The 22,535-nt window shown below is 45.5% G+C and overlaps 1 protein-coding gene across 3 annotated transcripts in view; it reads right to left on the bottom strand.

The window, feature by feature from the left end:
• Window positions 1–1,610: 1,610 nt before the first annotated feature.
• Window positions 1,611–22,535, bottom strand: part of PTPN4 (protein tyrosine phosphatase non-receptor type 4) — a 975,501-nt gene continuing 954,576 nt past the window's right edge. For 2 of the 3 annotated variants that reach the window (XM_069224612.1, XM_069224614.1), the window contains one exon: window positions 4,364–4,599. In XM_069224612.1, coding sequence (XP_069080713.1) covers window positions 4,504–4,599 — 96 coding nt within the window. In that variant the 3' untranslated portion in view covers window positions 4,364–4,503. Of the gene's footprint in view, window positions 5,020–22,535 lie in introns of all 3 variants that reach the window. The other variant, XM_069224613.1, reaches the window with a different exon arrangement.

Here is a 22,535-nt window from a genome sequence, read left to right as displayed (position 1 = left end):
GTTCCTCTGAGGTTTGTAGTTTTTTTGGGCCCAAAAATACAGCCTGTTTTTTTGGCTTTGAGGCAGGACGTCAAGGTTTCGACTCCTAAGAGTGTAGACGCCGACTGGGTTCGTGAGCTTTTGGTGGTTTTGCACGACTCCGGTATCGAAGAAGGTGTGGCCTTTTTTGGCGCCGAACCCGAAGGTTGGTCGCCGAGTATTTTCTTACGGGTCAAACCATGGCCCTCTAGCAGTGGTGCACCCAAGACGTTTGAGGACTTTTTGGAATGGGCGTAGGGGCAGTCTTACTCACGTGCTGGCCAGCAGTGATGATTTGGCTATCTTCCTCCGAGCCATCTTTGGAGCTGGTGTGCTGAATGGAAATGGACGTCTACGCCTGTTCTTCCTCAAGGGTGTTAATATACTAGGTACTTTTCGACACCATTTCCAATCTCCTGGCTCTCTGGTCACGTAGCGTCTTCTTGGATCGGAACAATCAACAGGCTTCACAATCCTCTTCTCGGTGATCACGAGAGAAACACAGAGTGCATACCAGGTGTTGATCTGTGTATGGAAATTTCGCATGGCAGCGAGGACAGAATCTAAATGGAGTCTGAGCCATCAGGCTTCGACACGATAGGCCCGAACAGGCCTGAGATGGGCGCGGACGCCCAGAAGGGAGAAAATTGGTTTTCGACTGTACTATCGGCTTGACTATAGAAGAAAAGCACGATCGAAACAATACCGATGGTGAAAGAAAGTTATCTAGAGTTTCTGATTTGAAATCTCGGAGCGCGAGAAAACACATCCGAACCCGACAGGGGAAAGAAAACAATCTAACACAGGAGTTTATGTCCATGCGCAGTATGATCGAGAGGAGGAGTCACTCGATCCCAAGTCTCCAAAAAGAAAGAAAAACAACTTGTAACACTCCAAGCCCAACACTAGTTGGTGGAACCAATGCATAGCATGTGTATCTGCAGCTACACATGCCATTGAACATATATATATATATATATACGCACACACACTCACTTACCCGTGAAATACATACATTTTCTTTGTAAAGGCATGCATGGTAAAGGTATTTGCATGGTAAAGATATGCGTGCTAAAGGCATTTGCGTCATAATGGCTGCGTGGTAATGACTGCATTATTAATGGTGCTTCCCATTTAATTTATGTGCATGAAGATTTGCATAATATGTATTATGAATTTGACTACTTAATTATTTGTAGTTCCTTTAATCTGAAGTAGTTAGCGATAAATGTTTAACTCCATGTCCTGCCTCACAGTGTCAACATTTGTTCTGTTAGCCACTTGCAGAACTATGATACATCTGAATAACACAGTCATACTTGTACACCCGAGAAGTTGTACAAATTAGGTCCCATGTTCAAATACATCAGAGGTTTTACTCTCACAGCAATCTTTTCAGTCTTTATAATTTGGAAGTATTTCAGAAAAGGGGGAGGACAAAAGTAGAAGTGCTTGTATTCTACGTGGTTTTTTAAGTCAACAGTCCGATGCCAGGCCTTATCTGGTTCATATAAATAATCCCAACCCGACCTAGATATGTGTCTCACTAACAATATGGTCTCAGCAGCAAAATTAATCTTTGAAAAATACCTCATGACCTCTATATTTTTATTTTATTTTCACTCTAAAAATATGTAAAAATATTACATACAGTTGTTTTTACACTTCGATGTATTCACAATCATAAAACCAGATTCAAATATATACATTATTCTCTTATTTATAATAATCCTTTACCAGAGCGCTAATGTGTAGCAATCCATTGAAACTGTACCGGAGAATCCATTTTCTGCAATAATTTAAGTGAATTACTTTTTTTTTTTTTGGGGGGTGGGGGGGTCCGGTTCTTAGTCTTTTCTTTCAATATTTAGCTCAGGCTTTAGGCAAAAACGTGCTCGACAACAAATTTCAAAGTGTCATTTGTGCAAATTAATGAACAGTTAGTGTACGTAACAACACTCTTCCAGGCAGTAAAAGCACAAAAAACACAAAATTCACAAAATAGGCACAAAGTGAGTTATGACGTTTTCAGACGCACAAAAAAACTCAGACATACAACGTTAACAATTAAGACTATCAACACAAATTAGAGTTACACAGAGATTAAATCATGGGTTAAGTAACAATCAAGTTTTAAGTCATTTATAAACCCGGATACCTGTTGTGTCTGACGAGTGTGCGCGTATTTTTTTTAATTTTCTAAAGCAGTTGAGCAGCAAACGTGTTAGACTGTGAGTATCCATGGAACATAAAATAAAGGAAAACTCATCTCTGTTTCAGAGAGATATCAACTTCAAAAACAGGAACCCTTCGACTGAATTCTTTTAAAATGTGAAAGATACTACAATAACATCAGCATGCTGTGACGTGTACTTTGGCCGTCATGAAATGTTAATGTTAGATTGGATCTGCAGGACACACAGTTATTTCTCTGGACTTTCCTGTGAGCATCAGGGGTAATATCAATGGCTTTTAAGTACCATCTGAGCAGTTCAGAGCCTATGTATCGGTAACTGCTTAACTTTGAAGAATTAAACCAAAAAAAACTGTCGTGTCTGAAGTCTTATGTGGAGTATTCATAGTTAAAACCGTTCTTGGACCCATATTTTTTTTCATGTTTAGCGATCTGGTTAAGTACAAATTCTACTTACGAGGTCCTCTGAGAAATGACAGCCTAGAAATAGAAAATGTATTTGGATGGCTTTCGGGAGAAGGCTCCTCTGAAAAGGAAATTCTAAGTTATATATGTAAAACTTTAACAGAAACCAGCAAAGACAAAATATTATTATGTAGAGCCTGCTTATGAACAATGATGCAGAACAAACATGCCTACAGGAAAGGCAACATATTTTTAAAAATACTGTAAGAAAAACAAGGTGCGGATGGATGTAATTTAGAATAGGATAAATGTGATAACAAATGGCTATAAAAAAATCAGCAACTGCGTATTTTATCGTGCAAAAATGGTCATCATTAAAACTTTATGCACATCAAAAAGATGAAATCTAGCAGGAGGACAATTCGAAACGTAAGGACTATCTTTAAGAAAATTAGAAGAAACAACCCCGTTTCTGACTAAAGTACACTATAAGCGACTGACATGATTGTTGAAAAATAATGTAAATGAAGCTGGTGTTCAATTCCGTCTGCTTGGCGTACAGAGTGCAGTTTCCCATACCCTCACATTTCTTTTGAGAGTCATTTGTGTGTATAGTGTCTCATTATCTCTCTTCTTCCTCGTTTTAATTGATTTTGCTGACTTTGGCTAATCTAAGATTAGTTCAATGAAAGCAGAATGATCTACCATTACTTAAAATACTGATCTACAGAAAACGTGAATAGAAATATTTAAACGAGACAGAAAAACTCCTGCAGACATTACAATACCTGGTCCTTTGAGAATTATGCCTCATTTTGACTTGGAATTTGCAGCCAAATTTAAATTTACTGTTTTCCTCAACTATTTAGGTTTTTGCTCTTTTGCTGCACTTAACCCAGCCCAATGAAAATGTCGGATTTTCTTGCACTATGAGTAACAATAGGTTGGTTCACCTCAGGGAACAGAAGTATGTATCTATCAAAACACTCACTATTGTGTTTTATGCTTTGGTTCATTTTTTCTTCAGTTGTTTAAGATGATATATCACACTAGCAAATAATCTGATGGGTTATACCATCACACAGACCACTACGACAGTTATTAAAGGTCACAGCTGGGAATTTCTCAGACTTTTAAATACAACCTGAACTATTTCTTTTGATCCGATCGAGGTAGCGTTCAAATGTAATTTTTTATGTAATTGAAGACAGTCCACTTATAAATGGCATTTTTAGCAGGAAACCTAAGGGTACATCAAGACTAAAAGACTCCCATACTTCAGCGTTCACGTACCATATTCCCTAAATGTCACCTCTGATATCCTAGTATAATCTAGGTGTATTAGGATTTTTTGTTACTTGACCTATGTCTGCATCAGTCGGCAAGTAAACGGGTCATCCAAGACTCTGGGGCATAAGACATATTCAACAAGCACATACCATTAGCAATGGCACCAATCTCGTCTGTTGGTCAGCTGCTTTAAATAAATAATGATGGTGGTATGATAGCCATATTTTTACCTTTCAGCCACGCAGTTCAGGGAACTGCCAAATCTATGCGGCTTACACACAAAGCAGTTTAAAACATCAACTTCCCAGAAAAGTTTAAAAAACAAAACAAAAAAACACAACAGTCATCTGACCATAAATGAACACAACCTGTGTCACATGTCTGCGCTACAGAAGATGCATCAGCACCTTAAAACAAGTAAATGTTAAATAAGTTGAGCCTTAGCTTTATATCGATTTTACAGCTCTTTTGCAACTGCCAAAAAGATATTTCTCATTTTAGCTGTACAACAAATCAAAACAAAAAGATGCAATTTATCGCCAGAGTTGTACTGTAGAGCATAGTAATCCTCAAATTGAATCTTTGTAACAGGTTTGTCAATCTTTGAATACTGGTTCTCTGAAAGGCCCATGAACAAAGTTTCTTCCCAATTTGATGGTCATGTGGACTAGCGAGTCAATTTTGTTCTTTGCCTGCAGCAATGAGAATTATTTTGTTAACGTTTTCGCTCAGTGATTGCGTGGCACAATGATAGCATGTTCATAAGTTACAATATGTTCTTTTTTTGTTCAAAGATAAATCATAGTGTCTTCCAAGGTATGCAAGATGTAGGAGTTTTAGAGACTGGGTATTAGTTTCAACATAAAGTGCAACAGTGCTGAAGATTTCCAAGTCCTTTCTAAACACTCTGTCCTTGCGGCGCTGACTCCTGGGAGCAGTGTTCCGGCCACTCTATGTGCTGCCAGTTAAGATACCCTCTTAAAGGGCAGGACTCTTTCCACTTGTGGCCTAGCTTTTAGCCCCATCTATTAAGACAGTGTTGTCTTGAACGGTTTAACAAACTCTTCTTCATACACCTTCAAGATAGCTTCACACACAAATCTGTATTGGCTCTGAAACAAAAAATAAACTTAGACTCCAATATAGTATATTGTAGAAAAGTACATTATATATTTATTTCTATTTAGTATTTTTAGGAATCTTGAGAGCATAGACACAACAACCAAAATCAACGGTTTTCAACTGAGCCAACCTAAATATATATTTAGAAGTATAGACAAAGCAAACAGCTAATGTAATCCTTTATCAAATTACCTATAAAATTCCTTACAATTAAATGCCAATTGTGCGAAATCATAAGGTGTTTGTCAGTAAAATTTAGGGAAGGATTTGCATGCTCCAAAGTAACATGCTGATTTGATTAAAAAAACTAAAAAAATAAAAAGCACACACACAGGCAGGCAGTGTATTCTATTTCCTGTGATGAGAAAAAAAAAGAAAGCAAAAGAAACGTTACTTACCTGCAACTAGATCTAACAGGTGCTGGAAAAGGAAAATGTCACTTACCCAGTGTACATCTGTTCGTGGCATTAGTCGCTGAAGATTCACATGCTGTGCACATCCCGCCATCTGGTGTTGGGCTCGGAGTGTTACAAGTTGTTTTTCTTCGAAGAAGTCTTTTCGAGTCCCGAGATCGAGGGACTCCTCCCATTTCGGCTCCATTGCGCATGGGCGTCGACTCCATCTCAGATTCTTTTCCCCGCAGAGGGTGAGGTAGGAGTTGTGTATGCTAGTAATAGTGCCCATGCAATGGAGTGAATACGTATGTACATAATGTAGTTTAAAGTAATATATTTACAAATTTACAAATGTTCAAGATCAACTTCTAAACGGCTACAGGCTCCCGGGGAGGCGGGTGGGCGCATGTGAATCTGCAGCGACTAATGCCACGAACAGATGTACACTGGGTAAGTGACATTTTTCGTTTGATGGCATGTGTAGCTGCAGATACACATGCTGTGCATAGACTAGTAAGCAGTTATTTCCCCAAAAGCGGTGGTTCAGCCTGTAGGAGTTGAAGTTGTTTGAAACAATGTTCGTAGTACTGCTTGACCTACTGTGGCTTGTTGTGCCGTTAGCACATCTACACAGTAGTGTTTGGTAAATGTATGAGGCGTAGACCATGTAGCTGCCTTACATATTTCGGTCATTGGAATATTTCCCAGAAAGGCCATGGTAGCACCTTTCTTTCTAGCTGAGTGTGCCTTTGGTGTAATAGGCAGTTCTCTTTTTGCTTTAAGATAACAGGTTTGAATGCACTTAACTATCCATCTAGCAATGCCTTGTTTAGAAACTGGATTTCCTGTATGAGGTTTTTGGAAAGCAATAAATAATTGTTTTGTTTTTCGAATTAGTTTTGTTCTGTCAATGTAGTACATTAACGCTCTTTTTATGTCTAATGTATGTAGTGCTCTTTCAGTTACAGAATCTGGCTGTGGGAAGAACACTGGTAATTCTACTGTTTGATTTAGGTGGAACGGTGATATGACTTTTGGTAAAAATGTTGGATTTGTCCGTAGAACTACTTTATGCTTGTGTATTTGAATAAATGGTTCTTGTATGGTAAATGCTTGAATCTCACTTACTCTTCTTAAAGATGTGATGTCAATTAAAAATGCAACTTTCCATGTTAAGTATTGCATTTCACAAGAGTGCATGGGCTCAAAAGGTAGACCCATGAGTCGTGTTAGGACAATGTTGAGGTTCCGTGAAGGAACTGGTGGTGTTCTTGGTGGTATAATTCTCTTTAGGCCTTCCATAAATGCTTTTATGACTGGTATCCTAAATAGAGAAGTTGAGTGCGTAATTTGCAGGTAAGCTGGAATTGCTGTAAGATGTATCTTAATGGAAGAAAAAGCTAGCTTTGACTTTTGCAAATGTAGTAAGTATCCTACGATGTCTTTGGCAGATGCGTGTACGGGTTGAATTTGATTATTATGGCAGTAATAAACAAATCTTTTCCACTTATTTGCATAGCAATGTCTAGTGGTAGGTTTCCTAGCTTGTTTTATGACCTCCATACATTCCTGTGTAAGGTCTAAGTGTCCGAACTCTAGGACTTCAGGAGCCAAATTGCTAGATTCAGCGATGCTGGATTTGGGTGTCTGATCTGTTGTTTGTGTTGCGTTAACAGATCTGGTATGTTTGGTAGTTTGACATGAGGCACTACTGAGAGGTCTAGTAGTGTTGTGTACCAAGGTTGTCTTGCCCATGTTGGCGCTATTAGTATGAGTTCAACTTGTTTACCAGATATGGAAGGAGTGGGAGAGGGGGAAAAGCGTAAGCAAATATCCCTGACCAACTCATCCATAACAAATTACCCTGAGACTGATCTTGTGGGTACCTGGATGCGAAGTTTCGGCATTTTGCGTTTTCCTTTGTTGCAAATAGATCTATTTGTGGTGTTCCCCAACTCTAGAAGTAAGTATTCAGTATTTGGGGGTGAATCTCCCATTCGTGGATCTGTTGGTGATCCCGAGAGAGATTGTCTGCTAACTGATTCTGAATTCCTGGAATAAATTGTGCTATTAGGCGAATGTGGTTGTGAATCGCCCAATGCCATAATCTCTGTGCCAGGAGACACAACTGTGTTGAGTGTGTCCCTCCCTGTTTGTTTAGGCAATACATCGTTGTCATGTTGTCTGTTTTGACAAGAATGTGTTTGTGGCTTATTAAGGGTTGAAATGCTTTCAGCGCTAGAAATACTGCCAATAGTTCTAAGTGATTTATGTGAAACTGTTTTTGGTGAGTGTCCCATTGTCCTTGGATGCTGTATTGATTGAGGTGTGCTCCCCACCCTATCATGGAGGCATCTGTCGTTATTACATATTGTGGCACTGGGTCTTGGAAAGGCCGCCCTTGGTTTAAATTTATACTGTTCCACCATTGAAGCGAGGTGTATGTTTGGCGGTCTAACAACACCAGATCTAGAAGTTGACCCTGTGCCTGTGACCACTGTGAACCTTGCGTTTGGGACAATGGCTATGCATGAGGACATCATGCCTAGGAGTTTCATCACCATTTTGACTTGTATTTTTTGTTTTGGATACATTGCCTGTATTACATTGTGAAATGCCTGAACCCTTTGTGGACTTGGAGTGGCAATCCCTGTTGCTGTGTTGATTGTCGCCCCTAAGTATTGCTGTGTTTGACACGGCTGAAGGTGTGACTTTGTGTAGTTGATTGAGAAACCTAGTTTGTGGAGGGTTTCTATGACATACTTTGTGTGTTGTGAACACCTTTCTAGCGTGTTGGTTTTGATTAACCAATTGTCTAGGTACGGGAACACATGTATTTGCTGCCTTCTGATATGTGCAGCTACGACTGCCAGGCACTTTGTAAAAACTCTTGGCGCAGTTGTTATTCCGAATGGCAACATCTTAAATTGGTAATGTATCCCTTGGAATACAAACCTTAAGTACTTTCTGTGTGAAGGATGTATCGGTATATGGAAATATGCATCCTTTAGGTCTAGTGTTGTCATGTAGTCTTGTTGTTTGAGCAGTGGGATTACGTCTTGTAATGTCACCATGTGAAAGTGATCTGATTTGATGTAGGTATTTAATGTTCTGAGATCTAATATAGGTCTCAGACTCTTGTCTTTTTTGGGTATGAGAAAGTACAGAGAGTAAACTCCTGTTCCTTTCTGATGTTTTGGTACTAATTCTATTGCTTCTTTCAGTAGCAATGCCTGAACTTCTAGTCCTAGAAGATCTATATGTTGTTTTGACATATTGTGTGTTTTCGGTGGGACGTTTGGAGGGAACTTGAGAAATTCTATGCAATAACCATGCTGGATAATTGCCAGTACCCAAGTGTCTGTTGTTATCTCCTCTCAATGTTTGTAAAATTGGCTTAGTCTCCCCCCCACAGGTGTTACTTGGAAGTCACTACTTGTTTTGAGGGGTTTGGGGGCTTTGGAACTTCCCTCTATTCTTTTGGAATTGTCCCTCTCTATATTGCCCCCGAAAACTTCCCCGCTGATATTGGCTTTGATAATTGGGCCTTGCTTGTGAGGATGTGGCCTCTGTAGGTTGACCTCGAAACCCTCCCCTAAATTGTGTTTTGCGAAATGTGCCTCTGCTTTGTGGGGAGTAGAGTGCGCCCATGGCTTTTGCCGTATCAGTATCTTTTTTGAGTTTTTCAATAGCAGTGTCGACTTCCGGCCCAAACAACTGCTGTTCATTAAAGGGCATATTCAGCACGGCTTGTTGTATTTCCGGCTTGAATCCTGACGTTCGCAACCATGCGTGTCTCCTTATCGTTATTGCAGTACTTACTGTCCTTGCAGCCGTATCTGCTGCATCCATTGCTGACCGTATCTGATTATTGGAGATACTTTGTCCTTCTTCTACCAATTTTGCCCTTTTCTGGAACTCCTTGGTTAAGTGTTCTATGAAATGTTGCATTTCGTCCCCAATGAGCTCTATCGTATCTTGCCAAAAGTGCTTGTGAATTGGCAATACGCCATTGGTTTGCTGCTTGTGCTGCAACCCTTTTACCTGCAGCATCGAATTTGCGACTCTCCTTGTCTGGAGGTGGTGCATCTCCCGAGGTGTGAGAGTTTGCTCTCTTGCGAGCTGCCCCAACAACCACAGAGTCTGGTGTTAATTGCTGCGTAATATAAACAGGGTCTGTTGGCGGTGGCTTGTACAAGAAATTCTTCTCCACCCTTGGAGTTATGGCTCTGCCTTTTACAGGATCCTGAAATATTTGTTTGGAATGTTTTAGCATTCCCGGGAGCATAGGTAAGCTTTGGTATTGGCTATGAGTGGAGGATAGTGTATTAAACAAAAAGTCATCCTCAATTGGTTCTGAATACAAGGTGACGTTATGAAAAGCAGCTGCCCTTGAGACCACCTGCGTGTAGGATGTACTGTCTTCAGGTGGCGACGGCCTCGCAGGGTAAAGTCTGGGCTGTTATCTGATACAGGAGCATCATAAAGGTCCCATGCGTCGGGATCATCTTGACTCAGTCAGGGATTGCATCAGTGGTGGAGTGGCTACCGGTTATGTGTGCATTGATGGTGGTGGAGATGGTGGTGGAGTTGTTTGTCTTGCCACCTTTGCCTGTGGCTGCTTGTCCTTTTCTTGAAAGGCAAGTCTTCTCTTCATCTTAATTGGGGGAAGAGTGCTTATCTTCCCTGTGTCTTTTTTAATGTGGAGCCTCTTTGAGTGTAGTCTCGCTCAGCTGATTCAAGTTCTTCTCCGAACTTATGTCCTTGCATCTGGGAGGACAATTCCTGTTCCTCTGTGTAGGAACCTGTTTTCGGTTCTGAGGCTGGATGTTTCGGAATCGAAATCTTTTCGGTCGCCTTTTTGGGCTCCGAGGAAACCTTTATTTTCGGCTTTGTGGTGCCTCGGTGCCGAACCATTTCGGTGCCACTGTCTCAGTGCCGAATCTGCTCGGAGCCACTGTCTCGGGCCCGAGATTGCTGTGTGGCGGTATCTCGACCGGAGTCGGATGACTTCGCCACATGCATGCCCTTTTTCGGTGCCGATGATCGGTCACCTATTTTTCGGTTCAAGCCATGGCCTGTTGGCGGTGGCGTCCCCTGGGCTCTTGTTGTCTTCTTGTGAGTTTTATGTTTCGAAGTCTTACTCACGGTTTTCGGCGTTTCTTCGGGATCAAGCTCGTCCAAGTCCGATTCCTGGATGGAGAAGGTTTCTTCTTCCTCCTCGAAACGCCCTTGTCCTGTCGGCGCCGACGCCATCTGCAGTCTTCTCGCTCTTCGGTCTCTTAATGTCTTCCTCGACCGAAACGCTCGACAGGCTTCACAGGTATCCTCCTTGTGCTCTGGAGACAGACACAAGTTACTGACCAGATGCTGATCTGTATATGGATACTTGTTATGACATTTTGGGCAGAAGCGGAATGGGGTCCGTTCCATCAGCCTTGAAGAGACACGTGGCCGGGCCGACCAGGCCCCGACGGGGGATCGAAAAAACCCCAAAGGGCCACCGGAGCTCTTCAAAAGTCGGTGTCGATCTGTTGTAACTAACCCGATACCGAACGCAAACAATACCGACGATTTTTCCGAGATTCTAACTAACTTTCCGACCCGAAACACGGAGCGAAAAGGAACACGTCCGAACCCGATGGCGGAAAAAAAACCCAATCTAAGATGGAGTCGACGCCCATGCGCAATGGAGCCGAAATGGCTCGAAAAGACTTCTTCGAAGAAAAACAACTTGTAACACTCTGAGCCGAACACCAGATGGCGGGATGTGCACAGCATGTGTATCTGCAGCTACACATGCCATCGAACGTTCAGATATTCAAATGCTTGAACCCCTCTCATTCGTGCACTGAAAGTCGCCATCATAATTACAAACAGCAGTAAAAAACGAAAAAGTAAACTAAAAAAGCTAACAATCTTCACTTTAATAGCATAATAGCCATATTTAAATTACCCAAGCACCTGTCAACGAGGTGTCAGTGTACTAAACTGCACTCCACTTAAGGGCCACCACACTTCAGATTTCTATAGCAGTTTTGTGAAAGGATGTACATATTGTGAGCTTTTCATCAGAAAGAAAGCAGCATCGCATGTGCGTCTATAAGAGATCAAGAGGATAATTAGTTACAGGGAAGTAACTTGGTTCTTCTCAAGCACTGACACCGTTACAGATTCACATGCTTCTGAATGACCAGCAGTAAAAGAAATAAAAATATAGCCAAAAAATCTGTTAGGTAGGTTTTAACACCATTTGATCAGTAAAAGATTATCATGCTGGAAAGAAAGCGAATGAGTTACTTTACTTAACAAGATTTTGCAGGACCATGACTGCCCTGCTGCCAACTTTCTTGAAATTTCTGTATCCAAATAAACATTATTCGCAGACGTGCGGCACGGCACCTCTCAGCAAATGTCTGCAAGAGGTACCACAAGAGCTGGCGTTACTGCCAGACTACTTGATGAATAAGCTGGAATCTCAGAGCATAGTAAACAAGCAGCTTTAACGAGGTAAAAGATAAGGCCGTTTTTATCAACTTAGCTTTACCCTGGCTTGAGAGGGGGCAGATTTTACGAGGATGACCAAAAGATACAAACAGCTAGTCTGGCTTTCTGAAAATCTTTGTTCTGTCACTGTAAAACTTCAAGCAGCGCCGTATATGCAGTGTCTCAACTTGTAGGATGCATCAAAAGGGCTTTATTTAATACTGACATATTCAGGTTTTAGTCAAAGAGCACATTCAGGATTAACATCCATTTAGTCCTTACCATAGCTTTGTCTTTACAAAGCGCAAAAAGGGATCTTTAATTGTAAATGCATCTATCTCACCGAGTATTTGTGCACAGGTTCATGATGAAAACAAAGTCACCTTCCACGATGGGACTTAATGTGTATCCTGTGATATGAGTTTGATGGGACTCTATCAGTTAGCGGCACTAAGCTTGCATTTTTTAGATGGTAGCCTCACCAGCAGATACGCTCTAGAGAACCATTTGAGGAACTCCTTGATAACTGCAGAAGCTATGAAAGAATACAATGTTTAATTAACTGCTAAATGGACCTTGACAGAAACATGGTTCATATGCGCCAGCTGTAGAAGTTGCAGCAAACGTGAGAGGGGTTTGGAAGTCAGAGGATTCAATCTTTTGGATTGACACCAGATGAAGACTGTCTTCATTTTGTGGTGGTACTTCTGTTGGTCAGTGATGCCCTGGGGTGAGCTAAGAACCTACAGCAATCTGAAGGTTATCTAGCAGGGAAAACTCCAAGAGTTTAAGTGCCAGGCTGTTACATTTCACTAATGCCAAACTATGGTGGTGAACTTGTTCAGTTCTGAATAGCAGCTCCACTTGTTTGTACAATGGGGTGTGAGTAACTTTTAAACAATACTTATGAAGCCACATTTGGGCTCTAAGGATTAGTTTGCATGGTTCCCTCCTTATTTTGCTGATGACTCTTGGGACAAGCTGAAATAGTGGAAACGTTCAGCTAATAATCTTTGTAAGGAAATGCCTTCCTTGGCAAGGTTACCCCCTAACCTTTTGCCTTTTGTTGATGCCAGTTATGGTTGAAAGTGTGCTGGGACCCTGATAACCAGGCCCCAGCACCAGTGTTCTTTCCCTAAATCGTATCTTTGTTCCCACAACTGGAACAGCCCTAGCACACAGAAAAGTCCCTTGCAAATGGTACCCCTGGTACCAAGGGCCCTGTGGCCAGGGAAGGTCTCTGAGGGCTGCAGCATGTATTATGCCACCCTGGGGACCCCTCACTCAGCACATGCACACTGCCTCACAGCTTGTGGGTGCTGGTGGGGAGAAAAAGACTAAGTCGACATGGCACTCCCCTCAGACTGCCATGCCCACAACTCACTGCCTGTGGCATACTTAAGTCAACCCTCTAGCAGGCCTTACAGCCCTAAGGCAGGGTACGCTATACCACAGGTGAGGGCATAGTTGCATGCACACTATGCCCCTACAGTGTCTAAGCCAAACCTTAGACATTGTAAGTGCAGGGTAGTCATAAAGAGTATATGGTCTGGGAGTCTATCAAACACGAACTCCACGGTTCCATAATGGCTACACTGAAATCTGGGAAGCTTGGTATCAAACTTCTCAGCACAATAAATGCACACTGATGCCAGTGTGGAATTTATTGTAAAATACACCCAGAGGGCATCTTAGAGATGCCCCTTGAATACCAGTCCGACTTTTAGTGCTAGGCTGACCAGTTTCTGCCAGCCTGCCACAACCAGACATATTTCTGGCCACATGTGGTGAGTGCCTTTGTCACTCTGTGGCCGGGAACAAAGCCTGCACTGGGTGGAGGTGCTCCTCACCTTCCCCTGCAGGAACTGTAACACCTGGAGGTGAGCCTCAAAGGCTCCTGCCTGTTGTTACAGCACCCCAGGACGGCCAGCTGGTGGAGATGCCCACCCCTCCGGACACAGCCCCCACTTTTGGCGGCAAGTCCGGAGGAGATAATGAGAAAAACGAGAAGTAGTCACCTACCAGTCAGGACAGCCCCTAAGGTGCCCTGAGCTGAGGTGACCCATGCCTTTAGGAATCCTCCATCTTGAGTTTGGAGGATTCCCCAAGTAGGAATATGGATGTGCCCCCCTCCACTCAGGGAGGAGGCACAAAGAGGGTGTAGCCACCCTCAAGGACAGTAGTCATTGGCTACCGCCCCCCCAGACCTAAACACCCCCCTAAATTTAGTATTTAGGGACAACCCTGAACCCGTGAAATCAGATTCCTGCAACCTGAAGAAAGAAGGACTGCTGACCTGAAAGCCCCGCAGAGATGACGGAGACACCATCTGACTTGGCCCTAGCTCTACTGGCCTGTCTCTAGACTCAAAGAACCTGCACAGCGGCGCATCTAGCGGGACCAGTGACCTCTGAGGACCCAGAGGACTGACCTGCGTCTAAAGAACCAAGACACTCTAGAGAACAGTGGCACTGTTCAGAAACTGCAACAACTTTGCAACTCTGAAACAACTTTAAAGAGACTCACTTCCTGCCAGAAGCGTGAGTCTTCACACACTGCACCCAACGCCCTGGCTTGAGTCCAAGGCAACAAACACCACAGAGAGGACTCCCAGGAGACTCCAATGATGTGGACACCCTGAGTCGACCCCCATGCACCCCCACAGCGACGCCTCCAGAGAGGATCCAGAGGCTCCCCCTGACGGCGACTGCATGGTACCAAAGGAACCCGACGCCTGGACCAAGCACTGCACCCGCAGCCCCCAGGACAGAGATGAACCACTTACCAGTGCAGGAGTGACCAGCAGGCAGCCCTCATCCTAGCCCAGTCGGTGGCTGGCCCGAGAAGCCCCCCTGTGCCCTGCGTGCATCACCTAAGTGACCCCGGGTCCCTCCATTGCCTTCCATTGCAAACCAGACTACTGCACCCGGCTGCCCCTGTGCCGCTGAGGGTGTATTTTGTGGGTTTGTGTGTGCCCCCCCCAGTGCTCTACAAAACCCTTCTGATCTTCTCCCCGAGGACGCAGGTACTTCCCTGTAAGCAGACTAGAACCGGAGCACCCCTGTTCTTCATAGGCACCTATGTGTTTTGGGCCCTCCTTTCACCTCTGCACCTGACCGGCCCTGTGTTGCTGTGGCTTTGGGGTTGCCCTGAACCCCCAGCGGTGGGCTGTCTATGCCCAGGAGACTGACTGTGTAAGTGCTTTACTTACCTGAGAAACCTAACCAAATGTACCTCCCCCAGGAACTGTTGATTTTTGCACTGTGTCCACTTTTGAAATAGCCTATTGCCATTTTAACCAAAACCGTGTGTACTACTGTTTTTAATCAAAGTTCTATACTTACAAAAAAAGGTTAAGTCGCATCGCATTTTTGGTGGAAGACCATGCTCAGAGTGAGCTCCCATTTGTGGCTGACACTCCCAACCTGCCGTGGATACCTGCTTCTGTAATGCTGACCCATGGGAAATTATTCAATGTCATGGACATACAGTTCTTGATCGCTCAATTTTAAAGGAGCTACAATATTACCAAGAGGAGTCTTCATCTCTCTTGCCTCCAAACCATGTGGATGAGTCTACAAACATTTTGTGGATGCATTTATTTTCATGTCACTGTGAGCTGTCTGCAGATGGAAATATAAGCCTACTGCAACAGCAGATATCCCCCTCCACCGCAAAAGTGCATGCTTAATTCTAGGTATGACTTACATATGTTTGTCAAAAGTAAATAATCTAAAGCGACTGAGAGTCAAATTCCACTTGTAGAGAGCACATTTGTAATGTAATGTACTGTAATGTACTGTAATATAGAGTATGAAATGAGTGGGATGTTATGGGGACCACTTTGCATGGACATGAGTAAAGAGACTGATGGTGTTGCCATATTTGGGGTTTGGCTTTCAGCCTGTGAGAAAATCCTGTATATTGTGCCCAAAATAGCACAGAAGTATTAGATACATCTAGTGGGCTTGAAATGGGACTTGCCCGTGCCGAGACAGGCCCAGATTGCAAAAGGATTTGAAACATGATTCAGAAGACAAGCTGAACAGGCAGGTAATTCTTCCTTACATTAATCAGTCGTCCTAAACCCTGGTGTGTCTCATCTTAAAAAGGATGTCTCTAAAGCTATGCACTTTCTAAATATTCTCTTTAAGGATGTAGGGTCAAAATGCAACACTCTGCATGGGTAATGGCACTTTGTTAATTTCACTAGCATATATTTCTGGTGTTTGGGGTGCATGGGGAAAAGAAACGTTGCATCCTTCAAATTCAAAAATGTCATGTCCTCCCCTTCCTGGGGCAATCGCATCACCTCTTGTAATGTGACAATCTTTAAAGAAAGCTTTCTCAGATACATGTTGAGCTTCTGAATGTCCAGTATGAGGATCCAGTCTCCAGATTTCATGAACACAATGAAGAATTTAGAACAGAAGCCTTTCGTTTAGATTTTGGGAGTGTCTCTAAAGCTCCTTTGAGCATGGACACAAATTCCGCTGGTGCATTGGTCTGTGTAATGGAACTTGCTGCCTGTGAATGAACTTGCACATGTGTCCACAAAAGACCTGGACCAACACCCAAGAATCAGAGGTAATCACGTCCAATATTGGTTGGTGGCAGAAATCCTCCTGCGGCAAAGAGTGATGACCAGTGGACACAAAACAGCCTGGCAGGATGTCAATGATAGTTCAATAAGTCCTGTGGAGATATATATATATATATATATACGATTTTAGTACAAGATAAGTGACAAAATACACAATATAATGCAAATCATCTAAGATATATGTGAACTCATATAATCAACATTCCAGTCTTCATAAGCATGTACACTACTGCAAGGACTGATGAGCATTCCTATTGTGGAACGTCAAACATCAAACCATGGTGTTGCAACTGAGTAAATGTGCAGTGAAATGTGGGCATATAGTGCTAGTTACAGCAGAGTAGCGGTTGTGTCCAGGTATGTTCAGAAATCTCTTTTGAATGGGGCACATGTAGTTCAGCATGTTTCTACTATCTCCCTGCAATATGTAGTGTCTTGGAGCCAAGTTGTTGTAGGGGTGGACCTTTCACCTATCTAGGTCAGGAGTAAGCAGCATTTCACAGCAGGAGTAATGCAGCATTAAGCCTCTTGATGGAATTTGGCAGTAGTTTAATATAGCCCAACAGCATACGTATTGGGGAGCAGTCCACCTGTCTCTCGGAGGTCAGGCCAACTGTTTTGTCAACTCGAGTCCAGAAGGCCCTCAAAGGTGGGCACTCCCAGGACATAGGAAGGAAGACTGCTGGCTCTGTAGAGCAGTGACTGCAGTAGATCCTATTCAGAAATTTAAGGTGCAGTAATTTGGGTCTATGAATAATGGAGACAATGGCCCTCATTACAACCCTGTCGGTCGGTGTTAAAGCGGCGGTAATACCGCCAACAGGCCGGCGGAAAAAGAAATGGAATCACGACAGTGGTGGAAACCGCCAACATAGACAGCCACTTTAACACTCCAACCGCCACGGTGGTAGAAACAAACAGCACAGCGGTCACCGCCAACAGACAGGCGGAAGACAATGTACCGCCCACACTATGATGAGTGGCCAATCCGCCACCTTTTCCGGGGCAGAACCAATGCAAACAAAAACATGGCAGAAACAGGACTAGGAAGGGAAAACACTCACCTCTCCACACCCCACAAGGAACCAGGACGCCATGGAGCCAGAACTCCAAATACTCCCTGCAATGGTATTCCTGCTCCTCTATCAGGAGGAACAAAGACAGCAGCGACGACCACGGTGAGTACTACAAAGGGCAGGGGGGAGGCAAAAGAAAGTGACACCCCCACGCAACACCCCCACCCCTACCCACAACACCATACACACAAATACATGCTGCAACATTACATTTACACCCCCTCACCCCCCTTTCAAGAACGCAAGGACAAAAGGAAATTAGTTGAACAATTGTAATCATGAAAAAAAACAGTAGTCGAAACTCGAAATACAGTATACACAATTATGTACACCAACTACACAAGTCCGGATAGTGCACCAATAATTGCCCGTGGACCACTAGGCCCAAAATGCATGAGCGAGGCCCACACTCGATACCAGACATCAAACTGAGAAAACACTGCAGGGGCATCAGATCGAAATGAAACAGGCACCTCAAGGGGAAGGGAAGGAGGCACCTCAGCCGGATGAGTGCACGATGCCACTGCTCCACGAGGGGGCTCCATGCCCACTGCTGTATCCTGGGGAGTGCAAAGCCACAGTCTCTCAAGTCTCTCCAGTGGGTGGGTTGTCCACTGCCTTATCCTGGGGAGTGCAAAGCCAGTGTCTCTCAAGTGGATGCCTTTCTCCACTGGTTCTGGAGGCATTGTGCCCACAGTGCTTCATCCTGCCAAGGACAGAGGTAGTGGATGTGATACTCCACTGGTTCTGGAGGGGGCTTTGTGCCCAGAGTGCTTCATCCTGCCAAGGACAGAGGTAGTGGATGCCTTTCTCCACTGAAGGTGTTGCATCATGGAAGCTGCCCAAGATCCTGGAACTGACCACCAGGCTCGGTCGACTGACCACTGGGGATGGCAGCCATGTCTGCGGTAGTGCTACTGGCTCAGGACGTCGCGGGGCCACTGCCGGTGTCAGTAGCGGTGGTGCTTGCGGCGGCTTCTGTGGCATCGGTGCTGACAGTGGTGCTTGCAGCGGCCTCTGTGGCAACGGTGCTGGCGGCCGGCTCTGTGGTTGCGGTCTCTGTGGCGGCGGTGCTGGTGGCAGGCTCTGTGGTGGCGGGCTCAGTGGCGGCGATGCTGGAGGTGGGCTTAGTGACTGCGGTGCTGGTAGCGGGCTCAGGGACTGCGGTGCTTGTTGCAAATGCCTCTCGACACCTTGGATGGCATTCACAATGGTAGATTGCCTAACAGTGAGGGATCTCAGGAGGTCAATAGCCTCCTCACTGAAAGCAGAAGGGCTGACTGGGGCAGGGCCTGAGGTGCCTGGGGCGTACGAGATGCCCACCCTCCTGGGTGAGCTGCCACGGGACACATGCTGAAAGGCTGCTGGGAGGGCGGTGCTGGTAGGGGGGTGGCGGCTGTACCTGTTGATGCGGGGGCCACAGAGGGGCCCGCCAACGCAAGGGAGCTCCCATCAGAGGAGGAGTCACTGTCGCTGATTTCACCTCCTGTCCCTGCCGTGGAGCTCCCCTCGCCCTCCGTCCCACTGGTGGCTTCAGACTCCGTTGTCTCACCCTCCAGGGCCAAGTGGGATGCAGCTCCCTTCTGCTCCGGTGCCACTGCTCCTCCGCCTGATGATGCTATTGCACACAAGAACAGGGAGACCACAAAAAGGGTGGGGGAAAGACAGAAGAAATACATGTTCAGTGCATGCAATACCACTACAGTTGGCGGACACTACAGACACAGCAGCCCTCTGCACTACGCCATGCACTTAGAGTTCCTAGATTAATCACATGCCCATGGGGTGCAAGGCCTATGCCTGATTGCTGCACACATGGAAGTCACAGGAGCCTGACTAGGTGTAGATGGCTCTTACGACTGGTGGGGTTGGGGTGCCACATAGCCTGCCTCACAAAGGGTCCTTGCCTACAAAGCTCGCCCTGGCCTAGGGTAACCCACTGCCCACCTCCCCCACCCAGAAACCTCGTAATGCGCGCAGAGTCAGATGGATGTGACGGTACTCACCCCCTTGTGGCTGCTGTGATGCCCTCAAGCGCCCATACAACTCCAGATACGCCACGCCAGGATCCAGAACATCATGGGGGTCATGGTGCGACGGGCACCTCTCCCACGTTAGGAGGCTATCCCCAGCTGGGCCTCCGCTGCCGGCGGCGAATGTCCTCCCATCTTTTATGGCAGTGGGTGCTCCGTCTATGGTGGACCCCCAGGGTCCGGACATCCTTGGCGATGGCACGCCAAATATCATTCTTCTGGTGGGTGCTGACCTAGAGGAATAGTACAGGGGAAAAGGAAAAACATTAACCCACATTCCCACCTTCACACTGACGCACATACACTCACCGTCCACACATGCAGGCCTCAGTCCCCCCTCCCCATGCATCTTCCATCCACACCACTCCAAACAGGCATTGCCCATACAACATGCTCACAGTGTACTCACCTGTTTGTCTGGAGGACCGTAGAGTAGCGTGTACTGGGGGAGGACCCCATCCACTAACTTCTCCAACTCCTCCGAAGTGAAAGCATGAGCCATCGTCGCTTCCAGACTGAGGTCACAGCAGCACTTGCAGTGTAGGTCCTCTCCTGTCGAAGGTCAGGTATCAAATTAGTGAACAACAGACAGAAAATGGCGGTCATGTCTGCGGCGGTGCATACCTCGTCATTGGCTCCTGGGACCCATAGGGTCCAATGTTAACCAATGCAGGATTGCGCTGTGGTCTTCGACCGCCTACCGCGACGGTGTAGAATGCCAGCGCAGTTAACTCATATTCCCTTGTCCCACCTTACAGGTCAGGCAGCCGCCTTTTCAGGGGGCCACATGGCATTATAATTAACTGCATCACACCTATTTAGGCCTTGCATACACACAGTAACAGGCACATTGCGGATTTACAAATGTTTGCTAATGACATTTAGTAATACCTCAGTGTTGGCTGACTCTCTGCTCGGTGTTTTCCTCCATAGTGCACGTCCACTGGGGCAGGTGGTGAGATGGCAGCATCCTCCGGTATACAGACCGCTGGTAGACCTGTCGACAATGGAAGAGAGACACGTAATAGTCACCTACAGACTTGATCGTGCAACAATTCATGAACTGTGTGTCCAGTTGGAGCCAGCCCTGATGTCAGCAATCCGCCATCCAACAGGAATCCCCCCTCTAGTGCAGGTCCTATCAGTACTCTGTTTCCTGGCAAGTGGGTCTTTACAAACAACAGTGCCCATTGCATCAGGGATGTCCCAGCCTATGTTCTCAAACGTGTTGTCTGCCCTGCTTAAACACATGCACAGCTACATGGTGTTCCCTCAGGTGGAGGATTTGCCCACAGTGAAAGGTGACTTTTATGCCCTGGGACATATCCCCAAGATCATAGGTGCCATTGATGGGACACATGTGGCCTTGGTACCTCCCCCCCCCGCAGGAGTGAACAGGTGTACAGAAACCGGAAGAGCTACCATTCAATGAATGTGCAGATGGTGTGTTTGGCCGACCAGTACATCTCCCATGTGAATGCCAAGTTTCCTTGATCAGTGCATGACGCTTACATTCTGAGGAATAGCAGCATCCCTTTTGTGATGGGGCAACTCCAGAGGCACCGTGTGGGGCTAAGGGTTAGTGTGTGTCTAATAGTTATCCCTCAACATTTGCAGGTGACTCTGGGTACCCCAACCTGTCATGGCTACTGACCCCAGTGAGAAATACCAGGACAAGGGCAGAGGAACGCTACAATGAGGCACATGGTCGAACTAGGAGAGTGATCGAAAGGACCTTCTGCCTCCTGAAGGCCAGGTTCCGGTGCCTCCATATGACAGGTGGTTCTCTCTACTACTCACCAAAGAAGGTGTGCCAGGTCATCGTGGCCTGCTGTATGCTGCACAACCTGGCAGCTGTGGAGCCTGTGGACAGTGAAAAAGAGGAGGCAGAAGAAGAGGATATCAACAACAGAAACAACGTTATCCAGCAATACTTCCAGTGAGACACAGGTAAGATGTCACTGCCTCACACCTCTCATACAATTGTTAGACCCATCATATGTCTGTCACTTTCACCCAGTGTATGGACCTTGACTTGTCACTTTGCCTTTCCATTTCACAGATGTGGGTCCCACTGTGTGACCTCTGCTATATTACCTTATGGACTAGAGCTGTTTACATCGGTATGTTGACAATACAATCGACATTGCTATATTCCTTAGTTATTGCAAATACACATTTGTGAAAGCACAGACTGACTCCAGCTTGTTTTGTGATTCAAGGGTGTTTATTTCAGTGCAAAATAGTGGAGGGGGTTGTAAAAGGGGCAGGGGTGATGGTGGAGGATTGTCCATGGCAGAGTCCAGTCTATTTGTTTCACAGGTGCATTGTCCAAAGGGGCATAGGAAGTGGAGCTAGGGCAGTTGAGGGATGGACAGGGTGACGAAGTGAGACAGAAGGATGACATTCAGGGGGTCTCATTTCCTGTCTGGGGTCTTGGCATTGTTCTCTGTCTTTGTCCTGGATCTCAGGGACCGTTTGCGGAGTGGTTCTCCATCTGCAGGGGTGGGGTGCTGGTGTCGTGGTCCTGTGGCGGTGCCTCCTGTCCACTAGCGCCGGCGGAGGTGGAGGGCTGTTCATCATCCAGGATAATGTCAGGGGCCCCTTGTTGTGCCACAGTGTCCCTCCTGGTGTTCGCAAGGTCCTTCAGCACCCCTACAACGGTGACCAAGGTGGTGTTGATGGACTTAAGTTCTTCCCTGATCCCCAGACAGTGTTCCTCCTGCAGCCGCTGGGTCTCCTGAAACTTGGCCAGTACCGTTGCCATCATCTCCTGGGAATGAAGGTACGCTCCCATGATATTGGAGAGGGCCTCGTGGAGAGTGGGTTCCCTGGGCCTGTCCTCCCCCTGTCGTACAGCAGTCCTCCCAGTTCCCCTATTTTCCTGTGCCTCTGTCCCCTGAACCGTGTGCC

Source organism: Pleurodeles waltl, chromosome 3_1 (assembly GCF_031143425.1).
Source record: "Pleurodeles waltl isolate 20211129_DDA chromosome 3_1, aPleWal1.hap1.20221129, whole genome shotgun sequence".
NCBI classification, from domain to species: domain Eukaryota; kingdom Metazoa; phylum Chordata; class Amphibia; order Caudata; family Salamandridae; genus Pleurodeles; species Pleurodeles waltl.
This window is presented reverse-complemented; position numbering and strand designations above follow the sequence as displayed.